The 12,123-nt window shown below is 45.8% G+C and overlaps 1 protein-coding gene across 2 annotated transcripts; it reads right to left on the bottom strand.

Annotated features, from left to right (window-relative positions):
- LOC103702598 lies at positions 1-8,410 on the bottom strand. 2 transcript variants are annotated; one of them, XM_017841679.3, is made up of 3 exons: positions 7,845-8,410; positions 1,122-1,395; positions 1-925 (listed from the first exon to the last, which is right to left on the bottom strand). In XM_017841679.3, exons 1-3 carry the CDS (start codon positions 8,320-8,322, stop codon positions 232-234), a joined length of 1,446 nt encoding a protein of 481 aa, XP_017697168.2. In that variant the 5' UTR covers positions 8,323-8,410; the 3' UTR covers positions 1-231. The 2 variants fall into 2 exon arrangements, with proteins under 2 accessions (XP_017697168.2, XP_008783311.2); XM_008785089.4 differs by having other exon boundaries at positions 1,122-1,413; positions 7,845-8,409.
- Positions 8,411-12,123: the final 3,713 nt, after the last annotated feature.

Genomic DNA, 12,123 nt, shown 5'->3' with positions numbered 1-12,123 from the left:
TCGCCATTTCAACATGACCATGAAGATTCTCTTTCATTAAACCTGAGTCCGTCAAAAACTCTATTATATAATGGAGAAACTACAACCACCAAAAAAAGGCATACAAGGAGCCTGAAAAACTAATCTGAACAAATTTCTGAGTCTCAGTCTATATAAGAGAGTTCTCTTAGCTAAAGCAGGTCCCACAAAAATTTCCCACCTGAAGGCATTTCATTTGTTTATCCAGCATATTTAGTACACATCATCATTCCTACCACGGGCTATGCCCCATCTATCACCTTGGCCTGGACCTGCAAAAGAATTGCCGCCCCGCCGATAACCACGTCCACGATGCAGATCCAAATCATCAGTCTGCCCTTGACCCATATATGAGTCATCAAAGTGCCGATCATCGCAATCTAGGGCCATGTAAGATTTCTTCAGTGGCCTGTTTCCAATCGGCGAGCGGCTTCTCTCCATTGAATCATACCACCACCAACCACGGGGTAATGGAGGGCATCGATCATATCCTCTTCTATTAGGAACAAATCCATCCCTCCCACGATCTCTACGATCCTGCTCATCAAGCACTGGCCAGTCAAATTTCCCTCTCCCCCTATAATCAAGTTCATAGTGGTAGTCGAATCTCTCCCTGTGCATGTGATCCGCAAACCTTCCCACACGCCCTGCGGGTGGTGAGCCAAAACCAGAATCTCTGGGCCCATCCATACCCCAACCATGAGGTGGTGATCTATGTCTTCCCAAGTCTCTCCGCAGGCCACGATCCATAGGTGGACCAAAGATCCTTGGAGGAGATTCACAAGGGGAAGGAGAGTTAAAGTAGCCTCTCCGAGGACTGCGACCATGACCATGGAGTTGAGGTTCATAGCGGTACTTGTTGCAGTTGTTACAATAAGTTGGCCGTGCAAAATTCAGATTTCCACAACTGGAATGAAAAAAGAATGATAATTGAGATGTGCAAATAACAGAGCAAAAAGAGAGAACCCAGAAGCATTTTTTTTTCAAAACCAAATAGACCCTGATTTTGAACAAGAAAAATCAATATAGCCAATATATTAACGCTCTTCAATTCAATATCTGTTTGGTAGCAAATGAATGCATGGGTATATGGGAGAACTTACGAGGGGTTCTGGCAGATCCAGTCACCTTCTCTAGGAGAAAAATTCAGATCATTTCTATGAACATATTCTCCCTCAAAGGGTGGGAAACCTTGTCCAGATGCATTATAGTGTCTCCCAAATGGCCTGCCACCCCTTCCAGGTCCATAAGGTGGTGAAGCATCTCGAAACCTTTCACCTTGAAGTCCATGGCCAAAACGTGGTCCTAGCGGACCATCAAACTCCGGGTCATAATGACCATCATCCAGCCTTTGCCAGCGTGAAGGTGAAATGGAACCTGCATGCATAGCATATCCTGAAAACAAGAGCAGAAAGCTTAAAAAGTTAACCTACCAGCATAACAGGAACAAGAGAATTCTGTCAGAAGCCATCTGTTTCGTATACCAGTCACATGCCATCACGCAAACAACTTTAAAAGAGCACTACCAGCACTAAAAGCTCTCCTCCATGCAAGCAGGAAGCAGAAAGATGCACAACTAGCAATGACATCTTTGTTTGATATGCAAGAATCCAGCATATTGGGTATATAACCAAATAAAAGTGCAAGGTGCACGCTGAAACCAGTCAGTAATGCAAGAACCAAAACCATCTATTCTGTACCACATTATGCAGTTTAGACCTAAGTATCATCAGGAGCTATTGATGTTAAATTTCCCACAATCCTCACAATCACATTGGCTTTAGCATTCCATTGGTTTCATATATAGTATTGGTTTCATATATGGTAGAAAGGAAATGGTCCAGGTTCCCCAAAGAAACTCAATGCCAAACATCATAATCACGAAGCAATTTCTTGTTAGTTCATATGAATTCAAAATAACCCACCCGCTGCTGAGAGAATCAAGCTGGACTTCCCAATTAGAAGAATAATGCCGGAGGAAATCAGAGCGCATGTGCAAGAGTTCAATCTTCAATGACTGGAGAATCATTTCTCTAACTTGAACACTGATAGTCTTTCCAAAGACTGCTTTATAGAGTCAACTATTCATTACCAACAATGACAAATACTAAAAAAATCCTTCTTCAAAACCTCCGACACCTAGAGACCATGCCTAGATGCACCTTTCAATTATCAAGTTCCTCCGTGCATGAATTAGATAGCATATCAGAACCACCAATGACGTCAATCCTCTACCAGGCTGCACCCACTTAACCAGAAGGACCAACCATCAGACATCAAGTGAAAAGAGACCACTCAGAAAACATTAAGGTTCTAAATTTGCAGATTCAAGTCAACTAATGACAGGGTTCCATTCAATTTTCTTGTATGCATCAAGGGAATCCTTAAAGATGAGCATCACTTTGTCAACCAAGTTCTTTACCAAATTTATCCAGTGCCAGAATCTTTTGCTGAATTAGAGGCTATGAGATGCCTCCTTAAAATATGCCTCAGCAGAACTGAAACCAATTCCCCCATTCAGAGATTGAGTAATTTCAAAGTATCTTTTCAGTTTCCACTTTTCGTGATTCTACCTAATGTATCGACTCATTGCCTGTCTCATATCACAACTGATTGCTCACCCAAACCGTGAAACTGCCAGTGCCATCGACCCTTTTCCAAAGTCATTATTTGTTTCAAGTAGCAAAAATCCCAGACTTCACCTCTTGTTCCTTTCTCCAAACAATAGTACACACTCATTTACCATTCTTTTCTTGAAAAAAAAGCATAGAGGTCGGCTTCTTTATCCGGGGGGGGAATCCAACTATCTGTATCTTCAACAGATATTAACCAATAAAAGTTACTAAAATGCATGTTATTTCCTTTACCATATACCTGAAAAAGATCTTCTGACCTATAAAGGTGAGTGAAGGTGGAAAAGACTTTTGTAAGTTGGAAATAGTGAACAATGCACTTGATGCATCCAAATATTTGGACAAGAAATAGAAAACAAATCCCAAATAACCATCTTGACTGCCCCGAGAAGGTTTAACTTCCATGAGCACAACTGGTTTCTACTCAATAACATTCCAAGGATTTGCACTATAGAATCTGTCATGGTACTGTTACTTAAACAACAGAACTTACTTAAATGCCAAAAAAGGCAATTCACCTCCCCCCAACCCCCCAAATCTCTATCTCCCCCTCCCCCTCCACTTCACCAATTCATGAACCATGTTTCAGTGCTCAACCTAACTTCTTGTAAAAATGTCTTAAATAATGTGCCGATAGCATTATTTGCTTTGTACACGTACGCTGGCTATGGTCTATGTGAAATTTGGGTCCATGTACAGCTCCATCAACTAGACTGGAACACCACAGTGATGCCTTTTAGCAGAAAATGGCAACAACATCAAGAACATTGTAATGTCAACCACAAACATCCATTAGCAGTCCTTTTTTCAGCAGGTACATCCATCCTCAAGCTCTATTTCATGACCCACCACATTTTCCAAAAAAGCATTTTCCAACACATTGACCAAACTAAAATCCTGCCTTCATTACCAATGATTTTGCAGCCCACTTGGAAACTGTTACAGCACAACAGCAAAATTTATTCTCAATTTGGCATATTTTGGAGCTTGTAGCGCTTGACATTATACTGAACATTCAAGTCAGTGCATAAATTAAACAAAAAGCATTCAGCACAAACATTAATATGAGATTACAGGCATATAACATGCTCATTTCAGACTAGTCATACACAAAATCTTAAAATCAAAAGACAGGGAAACTTGTTCCAAAACATATCTGTTCACAGATGAGAAAAAGGTCCTTCTTGCAAAAGGCTCTACTTATGAATCGTAGATGCATGATCAAGTGGCATATTCATAATAAGTCTGACTCTGACCGCCATGCCATCAAATTGGAATAAGACCCTGCTCTGTTTATTTAATTATAGATTATATAAGAGCTTAGTAACATGCCTCAGAAGTGATACAAACAAGATACTCAGCTTCTTCAAGAAGTAAAATAGCATGTGCATGGCAATATGCTCAAAATGCAAACTCATGCAAGCCACCAGGTAATGTGCATAAGATAATACAAATAGAATAGCACTTACAGATGCTAATCTTAGAACCATTTTTTTAGAAGACAAGGAAGTACACTTGGCAAGCAACATATGAAATTCCAAGAAGGGCAAAGACATACAATAATGAAATGAATAAAGAAATGTTTGCAGAATAATTCATCAATCCCTCTTTCTAAGCATTCGCCATGTTCAATTTGTTAATTTTCTTCAACTAAACAGTTCTAGCTTCAATTTATGATAACAATTTCTTAAATGTAACATTCAGAACTCATACAAGTTTTATAGGCTATTTTCGACTAGTTTGTGATTATAGAGACTCAAACACATAAACGTAAGTCAAAATCTTATAAAGAAGATATTTAGTGACTAGACCAACAGAGGTATAAGACGAGCCAATATAAGGCCCAAGGAAGCAAAGCAAAAGGTCCAAGGGCTTGACTATGAATCAGGAATGGGAAGCAGCGAAAACTTCTAATATCTTACTACACCAACTTGAAATGACTGTCTAACTCTCATTTGGTGTACTAGGACAACTTCTTGCTTACATCTACAACCAAAAGCTGACTGATAGCTGCACAAGGTGGCTTTTTGGGACAAGGAGTGAGAAACCAATGGACAGCTTTAATTAGTGACCGGATTCATAATGATGTTTTGAATCAAAAATGGATTTTGCTTCACTGCCCTAGGAGAAAGCCAGATCCTCCCTTCAGCAGATTTTTAACAAAGCTTCTTTACCTAATGACAAAAAGAAAAAAGTAGCTGTTCCTTCCCTTTGTTATAATGTATACTCAAATATTTAGAGAAAAATTCACACAAAATAGTAGGAAAGAGTTCAATAAACTACAGGGTTAAGCATGGCCTGAGTTCTAGGATTTATTTCGCTTGGTATGATTGACTAGGGACCTGTATATTTTTTAACTTCCTTTGATGACTTGCACAGATTTGGGATTGTATGTTTTAAAGTTTGTCTGCCCATTCATTGTCATAAAGGAAGGCCTATGTGACATTAGCCATTTGATTATTAGAAAAAATTAGGATTACTAAGAAACAGGTCTGTGAACAGTCTATGATCCATAAAATTTGTTTTAGACAAAAAAATAAGTCCCCTATAACTTGGAATATTATGATTTTCCTAATCTATGTGGAACTACAGCTGTGTAAAAGTTTATTCTTGTACCCTATACAGTGCGACATGGTTTTATGGTTAATAGAATTTTAACTTGCTCATTTGATTCAAAGTGTTAGCTAACGGGTAGGGGTGGCAACTTAGTCCATCCCATCGGGTATCCGACCTAACCCGACCCTAATGAGGCAGGTTTAGCCTGACCTACAATGGATTCGAGATAGATACAGATAATAGTAAAACCAAGGTCTGCCGTACCGGTACCGGTCGGCGTACCGGTGGCCAGCTGGACCGGTACGGTACCGGTCCGGTCCGGTACGTACCGGCTGGTACCGGTCCCGTACCGGCCGGTACGCGGTGGTTTCAAAAACCACAGCGCGCGACGCTGTGGTTCTAAAAAAAAAAATCGTACCGGTGCGAACCGGCCGGTTCGCATCGGTACGAGGCCGGTACTGGCCGGTACGGGCCTGAACCGGCCGGTACGCACCCGTACCGGCCGGTTCGGATAAAAAACCGGAAAATACCGGTTTTTTATCCGTTCCGGTACCGGTCCACGGCCGGACCGGTACGTACCAGCCCGTACTGGCCGGTACGGCATTCCATGAGTAAAACCTACTTTGAACACGATCTAGACATATATAACTCTTCACAAATACCCTTTCCAAGACAAAAAAAATTGATTTGTATGTAAAAAAATGATTTTTGTAACTTTATTTGACCCAATCCATCCAACCCGTCCTGTCTAACTCTATCTGCCCCGAGACCCTACCCACCCGACCTCGCCTCGAGGCAAGTACGGGGCGGGTATGGGCAATGACCTACCCAACCCATTGCCATCCCTATTAACAGGTATAAGCTGAAAGCCCACAGTTAGCTTACAATACCAAACTAATGCATTAAACCTTGCCCCAGCTACAAGGGGTTGGCTTCAAAAATCCTTATTCAATAGGTGTTCAAAGTTCGGGATACCTCTGATGTTAATTTCCAGTTTATCGATCAAGGCAAAATAAAATGGTTGGGTGAATTCATAAACAAGCCTAGCCTATTCAATTATGAGATAGAGAATATGGATAACAGTATGACTCATCAAAGTCTGAGAACACCTGATTGATCCTAAATCTAGCATCCCTTTCTATGTAGCAGTGATATATTACTAGTCAAGACAACACTGGATGATAGCACAAATATTTACCATATCAGATATGCAACCAAGACTTGAAAGTCTAGGCAAATAGAGGAAAATGCAAGGTTTGATGTAAGGAACTGCAATTATAACTCATTCACACAATTAATAGACAATTAGCATAAACTGAAAGCAACCTAGAGTAGTTAAATTATCACACAATACACAATTACCAACCATCTAACAATTCAAGGTTCATTCATCTTCTTAATTAAAAAATAATTGGAGTTATGACTCTATCCATCTATAGATCTAACAAATAGAAATACACCATTTTAAAAACTAGTAAAGCAAAGTACTACATGCAATCCCGTGCATGAATGCAACTGTCTTAACTTCATATATCTTGCAGTTAATTTGAACAGAATTAGCAACAGAATAGCTGCAGATGTCATTGCCTTGCAGTGCGATATAGCCCAAAACATGTCTGCTTTTATTAGCAAGTTTGAATATAATGTGCTCACCATATCACTAGTCACTAGATGACCTAAGCTAAATAGGAATGAGAAAGACATAAGATATATGATTGTTAAGATTATTTTGCCAAGAAAGTCCTACAATTTATGAAAGCAATCAACACAATAAACTACTAAAGATTGAAGGAATGATTTTTGATTTAATCTTTCATGGTATCCAGTAACTAATTAGCATATGTTTGTTGCAGCAAGCAGACAAAACTAACGGCATTCACCACGTAACATGTTGTTACCAAATCTCTACATGCTTCAAGGAAACCAAAATTTGGATTCCAGAGTTACCCTTGAGAAGGGAACATTCTGAACAATCTCCTGAAAAGTTTTAGGAAAATAAGGCAACTGACAGAGAATGCTTTCAAATACATCTCTCTCCCAGTCGTCCACACATCATCATAATATTGTCAATCTCTTTCTTTGTCTTTCATACTTTTGTCTTTCCTACTTTCATTCCATGTATCAACTTCATCATTTCACTTGTAACTATATAGCAATAATAAAAAATAAACAGCAGAACTAAAAAGGGATGTGATCAATTTAGAAGTAGCCAGTTGAAAAGACTATTATAAAAATTTCAGCTCTTCAGCCTGTTTTGTTCATTTGAAAGGGAGAGAAAGAGGAGGCAGATATTCTTGGTATCCATAGTTACGCAAATCATAGTACACTGGCCAATAGTGTATGACCAGAAACGCAGAGATACAGAAAGAAAAGAATAAATTTTTCAGTGCTTCTTTAAGATATCATTCAAGTTTAAGTTTAATATTATTCCAACGATAATCTAAATCCTCAAACACTAATTTGCTGAGACCCTCAACTTGTAACCACTCAAAATTTCAGGGGGAAAAAGGACACTTGCGCCACTTTTCTTTGCCATACATTACCTCTAAGCTTAAGTAAACCCAAAAGAAAATTTCTTCAAAATTCATTCTAACTCACGGAATCTGGGGTTTCAGGAGGATAAGAATAGATACGCACCTGAACCGAATCGTTGGTAACGGGGGTGAAAACCGGCAGGACTGCCGCGGCGGCGAAAATCTGCCAAAGAGCGGCGGCGGTGGAAAGGCGGCGGCGAGTCTGGGAAGCACAGGTTGCGCGGCGAGTCCCGGCGGCGAAGGTCCTGCGGCGAGTCGCGGGGGCGTGGATCAAGCGGAGAGTCTAGGCGGCGTAGGTTACGCGGCGAGTCCCGGCGGCGAAGGTCCTGCGGCGAGTCGCGGGGGCGTGGATCAAGCGGAGAGTCTAGGCGGCGTAGGTTGCGCGGCGAGTCCCGGCGGCGAAGGTCCTGCGGCGAGTCGCGGGGGCGTGGATCAAGCGGAGAGTCTAGGCGGCGTAGGTTGCGCGGCGAATCCCGGCCGCGGAGGTCCCGCGGCGAGTCACGGCGGTCATTCGCGGCGTGGACCTCCGCGGGCTTCACGACGTCGCCCACTCCGCCTCTGTCCGGCGGGCGCAGTACCATGCTGCTAAGACCGCCTCCGCTACGAGTCGCCAGCGGCAGCGGAACCGCCTCCTCACTTTCGCGAGGCCGACTCTCTCTCTCTCTCTCGATCAGACCACAGAATACGGATGTCGAATATCTGTTATACGGGGCTGGATGGACGACAGATGTCATCTGAGAGCGGAGAGATCTGAAGTCTTTAGCGGGCGCAGGTTTCAATTCGCTTTTTGATGGTTTTCGGATCCGCCGTTGGATGCGGAGCGATCTTTGTTTTGATGGATCAACGTGCGGAGCGAGATTTTAGACGATCCCAAGAATCCAAGCGGTTTAAGAATTGACTCCTGTCGGCCAGGTCCGTCAACGCTCGCCGACAAGGTGACAGCTCGGCCTCTTCTTCTAAAATTACGAGCACTAGCATGATCGAATGGACCATATATAGATCCTGGTTCCGATGAGAACTGGCAGACGGTCATGACTTTTATTATAAAATATATTCGTGGGAAAAAAAATGCTTGAAGAATATTTTACTGAAACAAGAGTTTATAAGTGTTGGTGGAAAAATGGACCACCCCACAAATACAATTATAGCACCCAAATCCGTCAGCAAGATCGAGCTCATCCAAGTGATCGGGCTCTTCCGCTCGGGCTCTTCCGCTTTCGAGCTCATCCAAATGCTCGGGCTCTTCCGCTCTCGAGCTCATCCAAGTGCTCGGGCTCTAAGTGCTCGAGCTCATAGGCTGAGCCGAGCACAAGGCCGAGCACAGCAGGCCGAGCACAGAAGACCGAGCACAGAAGGCCGAGCTCAGAAGGCTGCCGAGCTCCGAAGGCTGCCGAGCACAGAAAGCTGCCGAGCTCAGAAGGCCGAGCTCAGAAGGCTGCCGAGCACAGAAGGCTGCCGAGCTCAGAAGGCCGAGCACAGCAGGCCGAGCACAGGAGGCCGAGCACAGCAGGCCGAGCACAGAAGGCTAAGACCAGCAGGACGAGACCAGAAGGCTGAGCTGACCTCAGAAGGCCGGCCTCGTCATCTATATGCTGCGGCCATGCCCTGCAGCAGCCTTACCGCACCATGTTTTACTTGCCGGCCACGCCACGACATATTAATCAGGAATCATACTCTGCTACGACTGTCAACGCCTCATCATTCTCAAGAATGTACTGCACTGTGCGCCTTAAGCAAGCTCTGGCTGCACGCCATCTCCTCCCATGATGGGAACGGGCCATCCACGGCAACTCATTACTTCCACGCCCACGTCCAATCGTGACGGTAACCCATTAATTCGCCTAGTCACATCACAGGTAACCCTGCCACTCTCCCTATAAAAGGGGAGCTTCTCCCTCTAAAAAAGGAGCCGGAGGCTTCTTCCTCCCAAGGGAGGCTTCGGACTTGGAAATACAGTCCCTCTCTCTTCTCCAAAATTAAGCCCCCCTCTGACTTAGGCATCGGAGGGCCGGCGCCGGAAAGCCCGGCCACCGGCTTTTTGCAGGTTCCCCCCACGGAGGACGCCGCCCGCCGACGGATCGCCGCCCGCCAGTGTTCGCCGGAGCTCCTCCTCCTCCTCGGTTCGCGGCTGCCCCCGGGTCCAAATTCCAGCAACAGTTGGCGCTAGAGGAAGGGACCGAGTTGTGGCCATGAAACTAAGGAGCAGAGGAGTCTCTGATACCTCCCGGCATCATGCTCTAAACAATGGAAAGGTCTGTGCCTTATAATGAGGAGGTGTAAACCTTTCCTCCAGAGGGCCCTTTTGTGGGATAAAACCGTGAGGGGTGGGAAGGGTGGTTCCACCCGGGGCGCCGCCGGAACAGCGCGGACCCCCGGGAGCGGTCGACGATCCCCGATCCCCAAAGCGGACAATACCTCTGGAAGGGACGCGGATGCTTTTCCTGCTCGGCTGGTGTGCGGGCTGGTGCCCGGGTCCAAATTCCAGCAACAGTTGGCGCTAGAGGAAGGGCCCGAGTTGTGGCCATGAAACTAAGGAGCAGAGGAGTCTCTGATACCTCCCGGCATCATGCTCTAATCAATGGAAAGGTCTGTGCCTTATAATGAGGAGGTGTAAACCTTTCCTCCAGAGGGCCCTTTTGTGGGATAAAACCGTGAGGGGTGGGAAGGGTGGTTCCACCCGGGGCGCCGCCGGAACAGCGCGGACCCCCGGGAGCGGTCGACGATCTCCGATCCCCAAAGCGGACAATACCTCTGGAAGGGACGCGGATGCTTTCCCTGCTCGGCTGGTGTGCGAGCTCAGAAGGCCGAGACCAGAAGGCTGCTGAGCTCATAAGCGCGAGCTCAGAAGCCCGAGCGCAGAACACCTCCCAGAAAATCGAGCCAAAGAAGGCTGGTGCTGAGCCAAGTCCTGAGGGACTTTGGAGCTCAAGAGCCATCAAAATATCTCCAAAAGGTACAGGACGCCACTTTGGCTTCAAATAATTTCAATATTTTATCTATTTTCAGGATCTCCATCGACTAATCGAGCTCGGCTCGATCTCCATCGACTAATCGAGCTCGGCTCGATCTCCATCGACTAACAAGGCCAAAGAAGGCCGCTGAGTCAACCTGGAGCACTTAACTCCAACTGCATGAGAGGTACACCCTACTTGGCACGTACATCTCTATACATATTTGGCTATATTACAGGATGATCGACGACTGGACTACTTCCTTCGTCCAAGCCAAAAAGCAGCTCGAACTCGGAAGTCGGGGGTAGTGTTGGTGGAAAAATGGACCACCCCACAAATACAATTATAGCACCCAAATCCGTCAGCAAGATCGAGCTCATCCAAGTGATCGGGCTCTTCCGCTCGGGCTCTTCCGCTTTCGAGCTCATCCAAGTGCTCGGGCTCTTCCGCTCTCGAGCTCATCCAAGTGCTCGGGCTCTAAGTGCTCGAGCTCATAGGCTGAGCCGAGCACAAGGCCGAGCACAGCAGGCCGAGCACAGAAGACCGAGCACAGAAGGCCGAGCTCAGAAGGCTGCCGAGCTCCGAAGGCTGCCGAGCACAGAAAGCTGCCGAGCTCAGAAGGCTGCCGAGCACAGAAGGCTGCCGAGCTCAGAAGGCCGAGCATAGCAGGCCGAGCACAGGAGGCCGAGCACAGCAGGCCGAGCACAGAAGGCTAAGACCAGCAGGACGAGACCAGAAGGCTGAGCTGACCTCAGAAGGCCGGCCTCGTCATCTATATGCTGCGGCCATGCCCTGCAGCAGCCTTACCGCACCATGTTTTACTTGCCGGCCACGCCACGACATATTAATCAGGAACCATACTCTGCTACGACTGTCAACGCCTCATCATTCCCAAGAATGTACTGCACTGTGCGCCTCAAGCAAGCTCTGGCTGCACGCCATCTCCTCCCATGATGGGAACGGGCCATCCACGGCAACTCATTACTTCCACGCCCACGTCCAATCGTGACGGTAACCCATTAATTCGCCCAGTCACATCACAGGTAACCCTGCCACTCTCCCTATAAAAGAGGAGCTTCTCCCTCTAAAAAAGGGGCCGGAGGCTTCTTCCTCCCAAGAGAGGCTTCGGACTTGGAAATACAGTCCCTCTCTCTTCTCCAAAATTAAGCCCCCCTCTGACTTAGGCATCGGAGGGCCGGCGCCGGAAAGCCCGGCCACTGGCTTTTTGCAGGTTTCCCCCACGGAGGACGCCGCCCGCCGACGGATCGCCGCCCGCCAGTGTTCGCCGGAGCTCCTCCTCCTCCTCGGTTCGCGGCTGCCCCCGGGTCCAAATTCCAGCAACAATGAGGTTTATATGTACTAAAAAAAGATGTATACTTGCAGTAAAATGCACCCATTCTTGCTTACCATGCAAGTCAAGGTTCTTAGATT

The sequence above is a fragment of the Phoenix dactylifera genome, chromosome 8 (assembly GCF_009389715.1).
Source record: "Phoenix dactylifera cultivar Barhee BC4 chromosome 8, palm_55x_up_171113_PBpolish2nd_filt_p, whole genome shotgun sequence".
Lineage (NCBI taxonomy): Eukaryota > Viridiplantae > Streptophyta > Magnoliopsida > Arecales > Arecaceae > Phoenix > Phoenix dactylifera.
The sequence above is the reverse complement of the archived record's forward strand: the minus strand, read 5'-3'. Positions and strand labels throughout refer to the sequence as shown.